Source organism: Molothrus aeneus, chromosome 3 (genome assembly GCF_037042795.1).
Source record: "Molothrus aeneus isolate 106 chromosome 3, BPBGC_Maene_1.0, whole genome shotgun sequence".
Taxonomy (NCBI): domain Eukaryota; kingdom Metazoa; phylum Chordata; class Aves; order Passeriformes; family Icteridae; genus Molothrus; species Molothrus aeneus.
Window position 1 is genome coordinate 12,062,172 of NC_089648.1, and position 19,172 is coordinate 12,081,343.

A 19,172-nucleotide genomic window follows, 5' to 3' on the forward strand; every position below is an offset into this window, starting at 1 on the left:
TTATCCTGTAGTTCTATATGCATTTCCAGTGCCAGAAAGATCACTGGGTTGTCTTGAATTAGACTTTTAAAGTGCTTAGATGTGATACACAGTCATCTCTGTATAAGCTACTACAGGGTGAAAATTATGCTTTATTTACAAACTTTCCAAGTGTTAGCACTTACCATGGCTATGCAAAAAAGAACTGAGGGGATTAAGATATAGATTAATCTTCCTTCAATTAAAGATAAAACACTTTTAAAGCTTATTTAATTTTTTCTAAATAAATCATAAAGCCTTCTCCAGAGGAACAGAAAGTAAATGCTTCAGTTTTTCAAATTATTTTATTGTTAACTGAACTACTTTGTCAACAGGCTGAGGTCCTAGTGCCTGTCATAGTGAATTATAAATATGGCATTTCTAATTTGAATTTGATCAAAAAGATTTTTTTTCCTAATTATCTGAAGAAGTGAGGTTAAAAATCATGATTGATCCATTGTGCCACTCTTTGCCAGCCATGCCATTGAAACTTGGGAATACTGAGTAGAACTTCTAGCCACTCCTTGGGATTTTCATACATTCCTAGTGTCAGACAGAGGAATATAGATGGATACAGGGGAGGTGGCGTTTTCCCTGCACACAGTGGTTTTCTGGCAGGGCAATACCAGCAGCTCAGTGTTCTCTGTGGTAAGAAATATTGACAGCAGACTGCTGTAAATCACACCAGGCTCTGTTAAGTCACACAAAAGCCTCTCCGCCGGTGCGTAAATGATGAACGGTTTTCCTCGGGTGTGAACTATGAGGGTGCATTCATATCCCATGCATATCCTTGCTAAAGCTGGGTCTTCTCACTCTATCAAACATAGAACAGTTAAATAAGAATGGCTGCTGAGGTTTAATCCCAGCTAGCAAACATTCAGGGTGCAAACACTGGCGTTATTATTTGTGTGGAAACACAAATCTTGATTTCATGCTTCAGACATACACGGACAATGCGAAGAGGCAACTCTTGTGCAGAGAAATTTTCTAAGTGGCAGTTGTTAGTCCTGCTGTTACATGCTCAGTGGTTTGGAGTTAGACATCTCCACAGAACGGGCAAAACTGAGTGGCAACATTTTGAGTAGTTCCAAGAAATGTTCTCTTTATGAACAATAATTCAATAAAAATGGGCAGGTTACTCAATGTGCCTGAAGGAGTGTCCAAAGAAAGAGGGGTCTGTTATTTTTCTTTCTTTTAAAGATGTAAAAGACAGCTAGTGAGTCAGTTCTGAAGGTATTTGCAGGCAAAGCTGCAGCACAAGATGCTGCTGTGATACCAGGACTGGAGAAGCAAACCAGGCCCTCCACATCACCCATTCACAAATCCACTGACTTCAGTGGAATTCCTTCGATTTTTCAGTACTAGGAAATTCCCCAGATATTTCAGTGATATGTCCATGAATATCACATCCTTTAATTCAAATTAATTGAGGACTTACTTTCCTGATTTTCTGTAGAAAATTTGGAGGAGTTACTGTTGCTTGTATATGAACAGTTGCTTGGCCTATTCTTTTTTGATATTCTCCAAAAAAGAACCTGTCTTACAGATAAGGTATTCCATAGACCTTAAAAATTAATTGTCTTTGAATGCAGTTGCTTTGTCTGAAAGGCAAAAATGAAATTAGATCTATATCCATGCTCTCTTCAATAAAGCAGACATGGCTTTCAAGCCTGGTATTCAAATTTTTCAGTAATAAAACACATTAAGCTCCAGTGGCTGTGCATGTGTCATTAGTAAATGAAAATAGGTTCTAGACAGTTCTAAATATTTTGTTATTCTTTGTTAGCCACAGAAATAAGGTGTTCTTTGACACCCTCCACTATGAGAAGTTTCCACCATTTTCAAAAACAGTGTAGATCTTTTTAATCTGGAAACAGAGAGTCACTGAATTGAAAAACAGCCTGTAAAACACATTATATTTACTGAAAACAATTAAATAAGGCCAAATATAGATTATGTGTACTTTCAAAAACATTTTCTACAGGTGAACTTCACACTCTGGAGGAAAAATGCAGAAAATAAGTGAGATAATTGTAAAATGGAGGTTTTCAGAAACAGGCAAGTAGTTTATTGACTTGACTGAGACTCTTTTTTCTAATTCAATAAGGAATTTTGGAAAGAGAGAGGATTTACTTACAAAAGGATGAAGTAGAGAGATTATTGAATCTAGAACAAGTTCCATTAATTTTCATGTTGATCTGTTTAAAAAATCATAAATTAAAGTGTATAATCCTAAAAATTTGTCCTTTAAATCAAGTTTAAAGTTAGGATCAAGAGTGTACATAGACTGTTTAATAAATGAATGAGTTCTAGTTTGTTTGAAATTAGTCCTTGTGTTACTGGTGCCTTGATTGATGAAACCTCATTGTTTTCCTTGAGCTACACTTCATTCTGATTTTATTTGCTACCTCTAGTGCTTATATTTTCTTGCAGACAGTGGACACTATACTGAAACTGTTTTCTGTAGCTTTGTAATGCATATACATTGAATTTCTTCTTTTTGTGAAGGAAACTCACTTTTTCACAGTACTATTTTTCATGAGAAAGGTAGAAGAAAGGCAATATTTTGCAGAGGTAGGAGAAGGTTTATAGCCAAAATACTGGCCTGAATTAGCATTGTAATGCTCAGTTGCTATGCCAAGGCTTTCTCAGATCAAACTTGAGCAATAAGATGTTAAATCAGGTCTTTAAAACTCTACAGGAAATTTCTAATACCTGATAAATTCAGTTAATATGACGTTCTAAAGTAGTTGGTGCCTGCCAGCATCAAGTTCTCCAACCAGTAACCATCATACCAGACTGCTGGCAGTGAACTGGTTTGCTGACCCTCTGCCAGACAAGGGAAACAAGAACAAACTGTAAACTTGCTGATGTTTTCTAGCAGCCATTAGCCAGTGTGAGCACCCATTAGCTCTTGCCCACCTAGTACTAAGGATGCTGCTAGTAATTTTCAACCCCTTTCTCACAGCTAATTTAAACCTGTGCCAGAAGCACTGGGGTATTGTGGTGTGTGAGTTGTGTCATTTGACAGCCTGCAAAGTGGTAGGAGAATGCTGACAAGTTTGAGAACTAGGTATTCTCCAAGCATGTTGCTCATAAATGGAAGCAGGAAAAATTCAAGGCAAAAGTAACCTATAATGAGGGTGCATGTACCTGAAATAGTCTAACCTTAGGCTATCTCCTTCTGACTATATAAAGAACTGAATGAAACACCTTCTTCTGCTGTGTTGACATGCTATTCTATATAGGTTTCAAAACCAGCACTTCTCCTGAGGTTAAGGGCTATGGTCTAGATCTGGGACTTTGATGGTTTAAATGTGAACTGGCTTCAACAGTAGCTTCAGATCTAGAATACATCATATGTTGTGAATGTACCCTTTAAAAAGTTTCAGAAAAGGGAAAAATGAAAGATTAAAGAAGTGAGAACACAAGAATTATATTCTGAAATGAAACAAAGCTTTATAGATATCTCAAACTTTTTTCCCTTGTGCCAACATCAGAGACACCAGAATTGTTTTATAGACTATGATGAGAAAAGCAAAGAAAAACAAGGCAGTCTTATTAATTTTAATAATTGTATCAGGAGAAAAAGAACGTTAATTACATCAAATGTAACTTATATCCATCCTGAGTTCCATTTGTCTTTATCTTCCCATTCCCAGAGAAGCATATATGGTTTAGGCAGTGATAGGATTCAGGCTGAACAAGTGTAGCTGCTGCATCTGAGCCTTTGGGTAGCAGGAGTAGCTCAGTATTTATAGCAGCTGCACCCCCAGTGTGTGTGCAAGGATATTCTGGATGTCTTGAAAGCCTGGCCCCTTCTTCTTCTCCCAGGCATATTATCAGCTTTGTCAGTAATGGGTCTGACTTGATGACAGTGCTTGGAACAAATTGAATGCTGTGCTTTCTGCTTCAACATTCAAGCCATATATATATATATATAATGTTTGTGGCATAGACATTTATCTCTTCATGTAGTAGCTGCTTAGTGAAGGAGGAAAATCAGGGAATCACCCACAGTTGTGAGATGAATGTGGGTGTCTGCACCTCCAGCTCATTTCATGAGCAAGAATCATTCCACGCTCTGCAGGCCAAGCCAGCAGATTCCTCATGCTTTACAACTACATTTTGGTATTCTGCTCAAAACTGGTTCCTAGATAAGGAGGCTTGGAATTTTTTGCCTTTTTTTAAAAACGAGATGACAATGTTAAAAATAGCAAGCAATGAAACCTTGATCTGGCAAAGCTCATAGCAAAACTTTTCCTGAAGTCAGTGGAGCCCAAATGTCACAGTTTTGGTTCAATGCAGCCAATCTTACTGTTAGCTGCCACCAAAAATTTATGTTTCCAGTGTCCCTGCTCTTTTCTTGCTTTAACACTGAGTCTTCAGGAAGCAGGAGCAGCATGCAACTCACTGAGCAAATGATCCCAGTTCAGCTGTCTGAACTGGTGGTCCAGAATTGCAGCAGCTTAGGTCTAGATTGAAAACATGCTGTCAGAAGTGTAATATTTCTCTTTTGTCTTCCTTATGTTATCTTATTTGCAAAATCTTCCCTCCCTGCCCACTTAGGAATACTTCAATTTAAAATACAGACTAACTACTGACTCTGCTAGTCAGTCAAAACTTCTGAAACAAAGTACCAAGTTACCAAAGATTTCTCAGAATACGCACAAAACCAGGAAAATAACTTCACATAGAAAATAAATAAGGAGAGATACAAAGCTGAATGACAAATATAGAAGTGGGGAGAGGTAGGACACCTGGAGTGGTAAGAGAAGATAGAATCCTTATTTGGAGAGAAGGAATACTAAAAGAGAAGCAATGCAACTGAAATGTTAAAATATACTAATAAAAAGGGCAAAACCACAGGGTTAAAGGTTAAAAGGCTGAAGGTTGAAGGCTGTTAAAAACATTAAGCGATATATTGGTTTACATTCTCGATTTTGGCTAAAATTAAATTTAGTTTTGTGGAAAATATTTTCACAAAACCTTCTTATAAAACTGTGAAATAGTCCCTCCAGCTCTGCAAAACATAGTAACTCCTAAACCCCACTGATGTGGTATGCTGCATCAATTGGCACTGTACAACCAACTATCCTATCTCCCTTTAGACTTGTGATGACATTTTAAAAGGTTGAGAAAACAATCTTCCACCTCTCAGCCACAGGGGAAAAAGAAGTTACTTGCAAAACCTGCAGTGCTAAGGAGCTGGCAGGATTTGTAAATGATTTGAAGTCAATATATGACAAATCATTACACTTGGAAATCAGCACTCTGCTCAGTGCAGAGAGAATGTTTAGCTCCTTAGCAAACCAATCTTTTTAGCTGTGGATGCTGTTCCACTGATGGACTATTTTTATAACAAGCTAAGTTAGTTGATGTCACTTTAGAGGTATCTTAAGGCATTATATCCTAGGTTTGCACACCAAAGAGTAGAACAGATACCTTAAAAATTTTCCTTTGAACACAAGTCTACAGCAGACCTTCATGCTGGTTTTGAAGCTGGGCTGCATCTACCCCAGTTCTGCAGGGGAAGTGCTGGGCTTTGTTTTTCAGAGGTGCTGAATTTGCAGCGAGCTCAGAAACCAGCTCACCAGAATCCAACAATGCTGCAGAAAATCGACCACAAACAGGTCTGCAATGACAGCACACAGAGTGAAAATTAATATGTGTCCCGTAAATAATTGCCTTCATGCCTCATTGCAAATGCAGTAGTTAAACATTTCTGTCTTGTGAGTAATTTCCTATTCACAGTTTGTGGGAAGGCATAAATGTAAAGAAAACAGGTTTGGTGTCCTTTTGTCTTTTTTTGTTTTGTTTTGTTTTTCAATCTGCTAATTTCAATTCACAAACACCATGGGAACCTGCAATTCCAATTTTCTTTTCACAGTATTAATGAAAACTGGGCACTGAAAATAGTTAGATTTCTTTCCCTCTAAATCTTAAACCACTTAGAAATACAGTCAAGAATAATAACTTTCTAATCCATTATTACACAATGTAAAACTGCTCAATTGCTATTATTTCATGCAAAGATTTTCATAAGTGGTAGAAGAGGCTTTTAGAACTCAGTTTCTTCTAAGCTGGTCTTTGAGGCAGTACAAAAATGCTGGTTGTGTGCTGTTGAGAGGAAGAGCTGTGCATCAGAGAAGTTGTTTTAAGAAGGAATTCTTGCACCACAAGATGACAATCATTTCCTCTCACTGTTATGGCAAGGTTTGAGCATATTTACTGCCTTTATGATTTTGTCTTGTTCCTAATCAAACCAACCTCAATTTATTGTTTTAATAAATAGATAGTTTCAGGGTTTGGGCTTTGGGTATATTTTTGAGACAACTGTTTACTCTTAAAATCAGAATAATATTTTATGTAATTTTATCTTAACATACTCCAATGAGGTATTTCAGTTCTCATTTACAGTAAGATGTCTAGGATGAAGTTAATATCTTTTTCATGCTGCAGACACTAAGAGTGACTGCAGCTGAGTAGCAGACAAGGTTACCTGCAGACACACCTCTGCTGATGTGCCAGGAGCCAATGGCTCTGCCTGGTCCAGCTACCAAGATGCTGGGATGAAAACTGCATCCAGTGTTTCCCAAAGAGCTGGGAAGCAAAGAGCACGATTTCTGTAAATTTACAATCTTCATTTGCTCTCCACTGACATCATCTGCCATCCCTTGCAATTGTTCCTGTCTTGCAGGGGAAAAAAATATAGGTAAATTCCCCTTGGAATTGACTCCAGTCTTAGTCAAACAAAGGTATTGCTTAAATAGAAGGCAGCTGTTTCAGCAATGTTAGGGATGTGGAATTATTTATTTATATAGATTTCAGAAGAAATTAAGGTTGGCTTTTTTCCAGTGGCCCTGTCCTCCCTGTCTCAGAATAGGACTCTTGCTGTGTTGTGTACTCCATTAGCTGTTCCTATATAATATGGTCACAGAGAAATCTATGTACTTTGTAAAACTTTTCTATTTCCTCCTCCTTCATTTGTCTGGAGAGGCCCTACTAGGTTAAAAGCATATTTTAATGTAAATGGAACAAAAATAGCAAGTCCTTTTCCTTGCTGAATTTCTCCTTTTCCAGATGTCCAAACAAATGCAACAACAGATGCTTTGAAATGTTATAAGTTTAAATAACATCAGTGTAGTTGGTTGAATATTTCTCAGGCAGATGGGTTAAATGAGACAATTGTGAAAACATTCTTAAAATAAAAGGTAGCCATCAGGTGAGAGGCAGGAATTTAGGTAACATTGAAAAATATACCTTAGATGTTTCTTTTAGGTTGCAATATTAGAATGTTTTCCTCTGAGCAAGCTGTTAACTGTCATTTAGTAGGCATTAATTGTGAAGTTAGTTGACAGTATTTGGCCCAAATGTATGTCTCTTAAAGGGGAAGAGCAGCTGTTAATCCACTAGGTATTGACAGTGTATTCAGTGGCTTCTATTATTTCTCAGACAGAAATTAATTTCCTGAAATCACATACAGTAAGATAAGACTCTGTCTCATTTTCACTCACTATGGAAATACTCAGTCTTTGTTCTGCACACAATGCGTTGTCGCTTGTAAAACAGTAAATGACACCCTAGGTGTAAAAGAATTTCCATTTCTACAATAGCTACAATGAACAAACAGGATCTAAACCAGTCACTGACTACTTTGGAGCAGGGCACCTTTCTTAGTAGGGTGGCATCTGCCCTGAAATGACAAAAATATCTTAAAACCTTCAAGATCTCTTGTGTCGCCATAGAAAGTACCAACTGCACCAACTCAAAACAAGTAAGAACTTTCAGAAGGATACAAAAAGTTAAAATACTATTTGATATGTTTTTGGGGTTTTTTTTAATTTTACAGTTTTCCCTCTGTTCTTTCAGCTGAACAAAATGTCAGCTTCTTTAAACCTGTTTGAAATAACTGCCAGGAGGAAGTGTTTCAGCAGTAAGAACACAGATCCCCAATAAGTAAAGGATAGGTAATACCAGAGTGGAGAAGGAACTTATTCTTTTGGGGAGTTGTGGCTTTTTTGCTACGTTTTATTATTCATAGGCCAATTGTAGATGTCTGTAGCTGGTGGCTGCTTTCAATTCTGGTAGTCCAAACTTGTTGCAATTTTTTGGCCAGTATTGATATTTTGACTGGCATTACCTTTAATGTAGCATCCTTAAAATCATCCTCTTCCTATTATGCCTTTACAGTGCTTAAAAAAGTGACTATGGAGCATAGTGTGCTTTTGTGGACTTTGAGCAAGACACTTTTCTAACACACCACAGAACAATGCTACCCGTAGGCACACCCTGACAAAGTTAACATCATGAATATATTGTAAAGCTAGCATTTAGTACTTTAGTTAGCATCTATGTTTTACTGATTGAATTTTTAGCCATGCATAATGACGAATAAATGCAGTTTCTCCAAGCCAGCCTGGCTCTCCTGAGTTCAGCCAAGGCTGGCAGTGCTGAGGATACACAGCCTCCCAGAAGTTTGGAAATGCTGGTATAATCAGAGGAATACTGCAGAAACCCAGATAACTTCATTTCTGTCCATGACACTTGTTAGGCTAGAGAGGATCCATCTCAGCTATCATCACTCTAAGTGATTCTATCCAAAAATCTGCCTCCCCTCCTGCTACAAAATTCAACAAAGAAAGGAGATCATGGAAAACACAAAAGCACTGTGTGTGCTGAGAGCATTTAAACTAAAAATTCCTCCTGGAATTAGGAGGAATTTTCATTCCTCATGGCTGTGCAAGGGGACAAAATATGCCAGACTACACAATAGTTCCTATGAAGAAGATTTTCCAGTGTGAAGACATAGGTCAGTTCTATTCATATCACAGCTGAAAAGACCAGAGTCTGGCCTCAGAGGTGGGTTCTTAGGAGGCTGAGTCCTTGCTCTGTGCAATTTGGGAGGTTTTCTTGGGGCAGAAAGCAATCCTTAAAGGAACATCTGATAATGGCATCAATGATGAAAAGATGGAATGGGGGAAGTGAGTGAAAAAGTTCTCTGAAGTGTAGCCATATCCAAGGAGGACTCCGAAGTAGAAAATAGGAGATAGGGTTGGATAGCTCTCTAAAAGCAATAAGAATAAATATAATTAATTTTAAAAAAGAAAACAAAATATTAGAAGGAAAGGAGAAACTGAGAAGCTTGGTGAGGGAAGTGTACAGGAGAGCTGAGGATACCTTATTTGTAGTGAATTTATTGGCTGCTATCAGCCATTTTAATTTTTTTTACCCTCCATTCTGTCTTATTGTCACTGCCTTCTCAATAAATAGTATGGTGTCACTTTTTGTTCCTTACAGAAAGAGAGGGAGAGAGAAAGGGAGAGGGAAATCCTTTCCTCTGAGATGTTCGTGTCCTGCGTTTAAATTGTGGCACGTCTGTTATTTCAGATTATTTAGGCATTATTTGCTTAACAACACACTAGGACAAATTATACCCTTGAAGGCTAGAATGAGATGTTCTTTTCTGTCCTTTTACTTGTTTAAAAGCCTGAAAAAGGGATGGGCTGCAACCCTAACTGGTTTTGGACTAGTAGATGGGGAACACTGATGCCTTATGAAGGCTGACCTAGAACAGAGACTGGATGGAGCTAAGGAATAAGGATTTATTAGAAGGCCTCAATAGATCCACCTTGGGCAGCACAACCCAAAATGGCCAAAATAAAAATATGGACCACCACGGGGTCTCACACTTTTATAAGTTTTGGTCCATTAGCATATTGAAGCTGATTGTCCAATTACAGCTTTAGGCCATGATGTCCCATCCTTCTTGTTTTCTCTCTTCGTTTCACCATTGTTTATGCTCTTGGGCATGAGATGTGGATAGGATGTCCTTGGGTCCCCAGCTAGAGAAGGAATTGTTTGGTCTACCTGCTCTGTGAAGAGAACTTACAATCCCCTAATATGAAGCCCAGACCCACACACTAAAGCAGAACAGAATCTGAAAAATTAAAAACCTAAAACCTGAGGCATCAGTGCATCTCTAGGCTGTCCTGGCCCATGGGTGCGGCTAGAAGGACGCGTGACGGTAGCAGCAGGCATGACTGACTTCTCCATGTCCAAACTCAAGGATAACCTCTCCTTTCTTTCCCTATCTACCCACAGCAAACCCCACCAGGGCAGGAGGAGGACGGGAGTACCCCGGCTCGTCCGAGGTGATCCGTGAATCCAGCAGCACGACGGGCATGGTGGTCGGGATCGTGGCGGCGGCGGCGCTGTGCATCCTCATCCTCCTGTATGCCATGTACAAGTACAGGAATCGAGACGAAGGCTCCTACCACGTGGACGAGAGTCGAAACTACATCAGTAACTCAGCACAATCCAACGGGGCTGTGATCAAGGAGAAGCAGCCCAACAGCGCTAAAAGTTCCAACAAAAACAAGAAAAATAAGGATAAGGAGTACTATGTCTGATCTCAACATCTAAAAGAACGCTTGTATAGAAATAGTCTTCATTTTATCTGAGACATAATACAAACTTATTTACTTTACTTTTTATGAAGCACATTCAAAAACAAACAAACAGAAAAGACAGGGAATGCAATCAGAAAGGAAAGACTGTTTTTAAAAACAAGCATTTCATGCTCTTGTTTTTCAGAAACAGGAGCTGATAAATTCCCTAACATCCACAGTGTTTTCATTTACTCTGCCTGTCTTTATGTTGCTGGAACGTTTCTGAAAGACAATGATGACACCACGCACTCATAAAGCAAGGAGTATTACTACAACATCGAGGCACAATATGAAAAAAAAATCAAATTTAAAAAAAAACAAAACAGGAAAAAAAAAAAGAAAAAAGAAGCTACCTATGATTCTGGATTTAGCCAAAGTGCTAGCGCTTTCTTGAGAAGTAAGTTAGTCTTATTGTCAGAGAAGACTGTCATTATATATGGTGACTCAACAAGCAAACATAAAGAGTTTGCCGTCTGGTGCAGTGAAGCAGTGATTGGAAACTTGCATTTTGAAACAAAGTGCTGGCTTTTCTGAAGACTTATGTAGAAATACTTTCAAAAAGCCCCTTTCTGGTTGTGAGGAAAATAGTATGGAGGCCTTATTTTCAAAAACAAAAACAAAAATCTGGAATATAAGGCACATTTCCACAAAAATATTAAAAAAAAAAAAGAAAAAAAAAAGAAAAACAAGAGGGCATAGATGCAATCATTGGGAAATTTTCATGCACGCTTAATATGTTATTACATATGTTTATATAAAAACACATCTATATGTGCTTTCTGGACTGTGATAAGTGATGTTTTATAGCCTGTTGTATAGAAAATGCAAACTATATCTGCTCTTCAGCCATTTTTGGTAAACTCAATGTTATAAGTGTTGCTAGGTATAGAGAGTTTTATGACATCTGGAGCAACAGACATTCTTCAGTTTTTTTGCAGCCATTATAAATTGTCCCAGACTTTTTCCCCTTTTTTTTTTTTTGATTTTTAATTTACAGTGTAGTGGTTATACAAAGGGGGATGTGTATGAATGTATATAAGAGTCAGCTAATTTTTTTCTTACCTGTACAGCTCTATTATGTTGCAATTAAGTTTCAGTAGTTTGTATGAAAGAAGTGGACTAGAAAGCAAAAATATATCTCTACTGTAATTTGTCTTCTCCCTCCTATCCCCATCTCTTGCTCCTGATATGCATCAATGAAGTTGATCAGAATGGCCAATTTTCCTAGAAATATACATTCATTAATTAGCTAAATATTTAGTGACTTAAACTGGCCTTTGGCTTCCAGTCAAAGCTTCACTATTGGAGAGCATGGTTTGCCTTACAGAAACCTTGTTCTTAGAAATTACGAGAATGATGAGTTTCTTGAGAATCTTAGGAAGTATCATATAGTGTTTATCTGGCATTCATATGAAGAACAGCTACTACAGCACTAGGTGGTAAAAGATCTAAAAATACCCATTGTAATTATCCAGGCTGATTCTATTGCAGAATTTATCCCTTTCTCCAAAAAGGAAATACTCTTGAGGTGCACGATAGTATTTTTCAATGGTGGGCATTTTGACATATGAAAAAGTATTTTTAGCTAAGTTGATTGTGTAGTATTGCAAGACATCATAACCAGACAGATATAAGTTCATTATGTTTTAAAGTGACACAGCTTATCTTGCATATATAAAACATTAATGCATTTTAGTTAAACACATGAAACGTAATGCTGTAATTTACACGTTAAGTTTGGAATTTTTTTCTAGTAATATTTCATTAGTTTCACAGCAATAAATCATAGCATAACATTTTATTTACACAGAAGTTCAAAGGGAATGCATTAGACAGAAAGAGGGTAGTTCAATAGAAATCAACCAAATCATCAGAAGGCCTCCTGGGAGGGATAGAGATATTCACACTTTACAGACAGGAAGGAGAAATTTAAAATTAGCTTTAAACAGCAGACACAAAACATTTTGTTGCGTGTTACTCACTGTAGCTGATGAAATAAAGTTGGGAACTGGTACAGCTATCTATCTGGGAGTCAGAGCACTTTAAAAATACATGTAGCTGACATGGAAACACCTCTCTTGAAGTTTGCCAACCACATCAAGGTGTGACATGTTGCATTTGTGAAACGACTTTTTATTTTCATTAGCATTTACGCAAAAAATGAAGGGAAAAAAACCACTCACAAAAACCACAAAATCCATCTGATATTCATTTCTTAGATTGTTGTTCACCTGTGGCACTCATCATTTCTCCCACCTTTACAAGACAGCTGTACTCAGGGAATGGCAGGGGCAAGGGTGACTGGAGATCAAGAGACTTCAGCTGGAGGGGGGAAAGAAGTTGAAAGCCAGGTGGTGTTCAGATTTTAGTGCTTGAAGGTACCTAGAAGAACAAGAATTATCTGTTGACAGGAGACTGGGCATGACAGAATATGATTTGGGTGAGATGAAATGGTCTTTTCTGCTTGGTATTGATTGCATTAATGAAATAGCATTGTCAGGCCAATTTCCAGGCAGTTTGGTAGATCAATCTTTAACTAAATCCATACATCAAGGACAAAAAAAAAAAAAAGATCTCCTACTATTAAAATAAGAAAACACAATTTTAACACTGTTTCTGAAGGTTCTCCTTTTTCCTCTTTAATTTCATAATTTAACAAAAAAATAAAAATTATGGATGTATCAGAAATGCCAGCAAGTGGATTTAAATTTTTTTTTTAAAGCAGCAGCAACAAGAAACAGACATAAACCAACTACCTAACATAAAATTGGATCCTTTCTCTATAATAACCTAATTTGTTTGACTGAGATGGCTTCATTTCTATGACTGTATTGTGTTGCCTTTTTTAACAAAACACTAAATAACGTGTGAAACTTTCAACCCTAAGACATCAAAGAGAGGCCCAATGCCCCTAACCTTATAGTGCTTTCTGTGATAGATATTTACAATTTTTTTATTTGTTGCAAGGCCAATTTATTCATTATTGGAAATGCTAAGCAAGTGGAATTTACTGTTTTGTTAATAAAAATGTTTCTTAATACAAATGCTGTCTTGTTTCTTGTCTTGTTCTTAGGTTGTGAGTACCTGTTGATCCTGAGGCTGTGAAAAAAATTGGTAAATTGCTATCAAGTTACAAACATTCATGTCAGGAAAAAGTAACCTCAGAGCTCTTTATACATTTCAGTGAAAACCTTCAAGTCTTCTGTTCAACTGGCCCACTTAGAAAAGTATTAATAACATCAATTAATTGGTTTTTGCAGAGACTTGCTTAATTTGAAATATTCTAGTATTTTTTTTAATCAAAAAATTAAAACATGATGTTCTCTTCCCCATCTGTATGAAAAAAGAACTCTCCTTTTTGCCACTTTTTTGATTTCTGTAGTGGAAATAAGGTGGAGGAGGGTAAGGTAATGGGATGAAAAGTTAAAACATTTGTTAAAAGTGAAAACATTTTCTCTTGTCTAGAAGATGATTTAAAAATTAATGGGAAAATGAATGTATTTCAGGTCCTTAAAAACATTTCTAGATAATAATTACAAAATTTCAACCGGAGCTAATTCATTACATAAGTGCTTTCCTACTTAGCATGGCATTTAAATTCATGGGCAACTTCAAGAAAACATCTAATCCTATTGATTTAAGCAAGTGTCTAAGCTTGCCTAAATGTACTGCTGAATGGGGATGAAGTTAAGCTTTTGGATCTAAGCTCCAAATAGAATTTAATTTTGTATCATCTTAAATCACATCAGCAGCTTTTAGACTTCAGTGAGGTTTATTCATCTGCTTAATTACGTATAGACTGAAGTATTTTAGATAATTGAAGCTCAGGAATATCTGGAGAAAAACAGTCCCTATCTTCCATTGGTATAAAACACTTTGAAAGTTCTAAACTGCTTTATACTGAGATTAGGTCTTGTGAGTGTACTTAAATAAATACTGAATATTCCATTTAGGAAAATGCTTTATACACATTTGATGGAGCTATAACAATAGTGATTTTTGTCCTACTACTACTACTACAAAGAAAACCCCCAATCAAAACCAAAAACAATTCACATTTTATTATTTTTGTTCTACGATGTAGCTGTTGCTTTTTTTTTTTTTTTAACATCTATACTGTGTATAATATTCCTTTTTTACATCTATACTGTGTATACTATTCCCGTTTACCAAAATCCTAATGGCCTCTCACTGTCTACATTATTCATCATTATCTGGCCACTATAAGTGGTGGCCTCCATCATCAGTTACCACTGTGGTCAAGCAGTTAAAAAGCCTTTACAAGATGATGAAAAAAGAGAAAAAAACTAAACAACACCCCCAAATGTGACTTAGAATAAGGCAAATAAAGCTCACATAGGCTGCAAATGGCAACTGTGTTTGTTAATTCCTCCTATGTGACTTCTTTATAGTTCAATGAAGCAGTTTTAAATTGCGGTTCTGGATCTCATTTTCATTTTGATTATAGAAGTTTGCTTTTAAGTACAGTATAGGCCTGTTCAGAGGTGCTTAAAACTATTTTGCTGGGTCAGGCACTCTTGTCAGTATAATTTTATTTGAAATGCAGGCTATTTGGTTTATTTTAAAGCCCCCGCTTTTTTAAAATCCATAAGTATTTCAATATTAAAATGTTTCTGGCTCTCGTGGGAGTGGAGAGAAAGAGAAGTCCATGCTGCATTTAATTCAATTTATAAATTGATAAATGCTTGGGAATGATAAAACTGCTTGCCTGCCAGCCTCTGATTCATCTGGATGGACTGCAAGTGATTTGGTTGGTCACTGCTCTTCATGAAACCAGAAGCATCCCCCACGGGTTAAGCTTTGAACCAGAAATTCCAGAAAAGATAGAGATGAGCTCGATTTCGTCAGACACAGGGCCAGAACTCAACCAGTCCTTTACCCATTTACTTTGGAGATTCCTTCCTACTGGAGGTCTTTGACAGACTTCAGCCACCAACTCTAACTTCTGTCAGAGAAAGTCTGGCCGGCCCCTTGCTTTTTTTCTTAGTCACTCGCTGCTACACCAATATCTTAATTTCACAAAATCACAGAATCAGCTGTGTTGGAAGGGACCCATCAGGATCATCCAGTCCTGCTCCCAGCCCTGCACAGGACACCCCAAGAGTCACAACAAGTGCCTGAGACTGTTGCCCAAATGCTTCTTCAACTCTGTCAGGCTTGGTGCTGTGAGCACTGCCCTGGGGAGCCTGTTGCAGGGCCCAAGCACCCTCTGGGTGAAAAACTTTTTCTTGATATCCAAACTAAACCTCCCCTAACACAGCTTCAGGCCATTCCCTTGGATCCCTTCTCTAGTCAGCAGAGAGAAGAGATCAGATTCCACCCCTCTGCTTCCCTTCATGAGGGAGCTTTAGACCAGTGTGTTCAGAACAAACAGATTTCCATATGACATTGCTCCTCCAGTTGGACTTGACTGTGGTAGACAATCTTTAAAAAACTGAGGGTTTTTTAAAGAAAAAAGGTGACATGAGGGGTAGAGTTATTTCAAAGGATGTGGGATTTTCAGTGAGTAAATTGCCTTTAAGAACAGAAATTTCATGCTGGCATACACTTGAGAGATTTAGAAATCCAGGTCAGTAATCCTCAAAAACATCCTTTTGGTAAACAACAAAGGCATGAGCTCGTTTGTCAGCAAGCACAGGGACCAACAGCAAGGCTATCAAAATAGGAATGTGTCAGTCTGGTTGCAGCAAATAACACAGGGAAATGGAATTTGGGCAGCTAAAAATAACTGTTGGCACGCTGGCTGGGCTCTTACGAGTGAGTCCAACTACAAGCCAGCAAGCATTTATTGGATGATAAACAGCAAAATACTCCTATTATAGTCACAGTTTGGGATGCAGCTGACAGAACAGAGGCACAGGCTGTGGGGCTGCAGTGGTTTTTCCAGGACCAGCAGCCAGGTTGCTGTTCAGGTGTCCTCCAAGCTGGGGAGCTGGGCAGGCTCCACACAACCACCTGCTGCACGACAGCTGATCAGCTGTTTCCAAAAAAACCTCCCTTTTCCCTTTGAAATTGAGATTCATTTTCTAGGAATAGTACAGCAGCTTGCTCTGTGGAACACACTGAGGGGCTCCCAAAACATGTGCCACCATAGCCAGCATCATCTCAAAGAGGAACTGTGGCTGCAGGTCCAGGTGAGAAACCTTCAGTCTGTTCCGGATTGCCTTGGCCTCAGGACCCCCTCAGGATGGGCAGGACGTGAGAGCTGCAGGCACTGGGCTGGTGTGGCTACAGAAAGGGGGGGAAATTCAGCCATGAGGGTCTCACAACCAGGACTGCTTGGGGAACTTGCCCCAGGGCTCGTGGCCTGGCAAAGCTAGAGAAGGCACAGGCTTTCCTTAGTAACCAAATGCCTCAAAGGAAAACAAAATGTTTCTCATAAAGGTGGTGGCATAGAGAGTTCAGGAATTTCATTAGGAGTTACTTCAGTGTTCCTTTAGCACTTTGCCTGCCTGTGCTTCACACCAGAGAGGAGAAGCTCAGGCCTCCTGGGGAAGGAGGCCAGGCAGAGAAAACCTCCCAAAGGCATTAAACTCACCCCACAACCATATGGATCCCTGACTTTCTAGGACACCGGGTCTCAAAGGTTTGGACCAGGAAATTGATTCAGGATGATATCCAGACTTTATTAAACCATAGGGACAGAGACAAGTTTCAGCAGAAGATGTTAAAATCTTAAAGGAAATGATAATGCAGATGCACACCCCTGAGAAATCTTACCCCATCTGCCACTGTCTTCTAATCAGCCTTTCAGGTGGTTTAATTCCTCACTGTTTACACCTGGAGAGGGAGCAGATTTGTTAAATCATCCCACCTGGTAGAAGGCTTGTCCTGCTAGCAAGCACAGAGCTCAAGGCAGCTGCCAGACCCTTCGCTTTACATGTGAGATAGTTGTACAAAGATTTTCCTTTAGACTCAGGATTGCTACCAATTGCAACCAATACAGAGATGGATATTTAGTGACTTATATTTGACTTATGGGCAGGTCCAGGGAGCAGGAAAAGAACATCATCCAACGAGAGAAATGAAGAAAAAAAAACCAAAAACCAAGTAGGGTTCATCTCATGCTTACCAGCAAATCTCCATATTTCAAGCAGAGGAATTTCCGGTAATTAATTTAAGTCTTGGTTTGTTGCTGGATGATGCTTGGGAAAGGCAAGTTTGTGTTCAGTTTTCCTTAAGGCTAAATTTGTTTGGAAGCTCATTTATACCTGTCTTCAGGCTGTTTTTAGGGAAGTCTTTCAAAATGTTGATAATACAAGTATATCAGTCATCACCTACAGCAGTGTCTCATCTATTTTAAGAGCTTTGTCTAAGTATGGGTTCCTGGATTTGACTCATAGGTTAGACTACATCTGCACTAGCAAGCATAGTCCAGTAGGAATAAATTTGTAGGTCATGGTATCTGATGCTGTGGACCTGATGTCCATGTCATATTTCAGGATTTTCTTTGAACCAGTTATAGTCTGGTCACCTAGGCTGAGTGCCAATCTGTGGTTAGGTTTGTTTAATTAATGCATTTAATTTAATCTGCAACGTGTCCATTCCTTCTTGCAGAGTGCTCTGTGAAATTAATTGTAGGCAGTGGTAACAGCTGAGTTGTTTTGGAGCTGTACTCCTGATCTTAAACAAAACTTCGGTGTTGAAAGCATCTTTTGGGCCTTGGCATATTCCAGTGTGCTTGTAACAACTCACTGCAAGAAAAGAAAAGTAGGGTATTTTTAGTACCCAGCCCCAAATGACAATTGCTGTTTGACATAAAGGCCTCCCCTGCATTTTCACAAGACTCGGTGTCTTTAATTCTGGCCCTCATCTTCCTCTTTAACCACCACACTGCTACATAGCATCCCCTCAACCCTTTTGTTAAAACCTAAAGAAATCACAGTTTAAAAGGCTTGTTTCCTTTGAATAGGTTGAGATAAATATGGAAGTATTTTTAGGTGGGCACTGTCTGAGGGAGCCATGTCACCAACACTGAGACCAGCAATTATGCAATTGTGACTTGGAGAAGCATTGTGGAAGCAAACTGGAGCTGCTGGAGTGGGTGAACTGGGAGAAAGGGCTGGGGCAGAAATGGATTCAGCCACTGCTCAGAAGAGGAACCACACTGAATAAATCCAGTCTTTTGGAAACTCTGCATCCAGATTTTTCAAGACAGGTCCACTTTTAAACAAAGTTTTTCAAGTCTTCTCTAACAGAGTTCTCACCAAAATAAATTCATTCCTGTACGGGAATTAATTGCAATACATTTCCCACTGTAGTCAGTGTTAAAAATATCATGGGAAGCCACAAGAGATTGGGCTACATTTTGAGATCTTTTCTTGTAACTGCTGCAGACAGGAAAGCTGCCATTTCCATTAAGATTGAGACTTCATTGCTGCTTTTAACTTCAGAGTGATTACACTTCCCCCTGGCACACTGCATATTATTATGAACATTTTATACAAGTATTCTGAATAGTCATCATTAATTCTTTTAGTTTTCTAAGTGTTAGGCATCAAAGACTGATGCTAGAAAATTTTTCAAATCTGAGTTCTTGTAAATGACCATATTTGTGTGTAAGTAGCTGCTTATAAGTTTTGCCTAAGTTCTAAAAAGCCTCTTGAGAAGTCTATTTTTATTATTAAGTTTTGCCAAAAGTTGATAATTATAGAAAGAAAAATTCTCTGTTAACATAAGTTT

The 19,172-nt window shown here is 38.3% G+C and overlaps 1 protein-coding gene across 24 annotated transcripts in view; it reads left to right on the forward strand.

The window, feature by feature from the left end:
* Positions 1 to 13,513, forward strand: part of NRXN1 (neurexin 1) — a 678,763-nt gene extending 665,250 nt beyond the window's left edge. For all 24 annotated transcript variants that reach the window (XM_066546261.1, XM_066546262.1, XM_066546271.1 and 21 more), the window contains one exon: positions 10,123 to 13,513. In XM_066546261.1, the coding sequence (XP_066402358.1) occupies positions 10,123 to 10,430 (308 nt within the window). In that variant the 3' untranslated portion in view covers positions 10,431 to 13,513. The remainder of the gene's footprint in view (positions 1 to 10,122) is intronic.
* Positions 13,514 to 19,172: the final 5,659 nt, after the last annotated feature.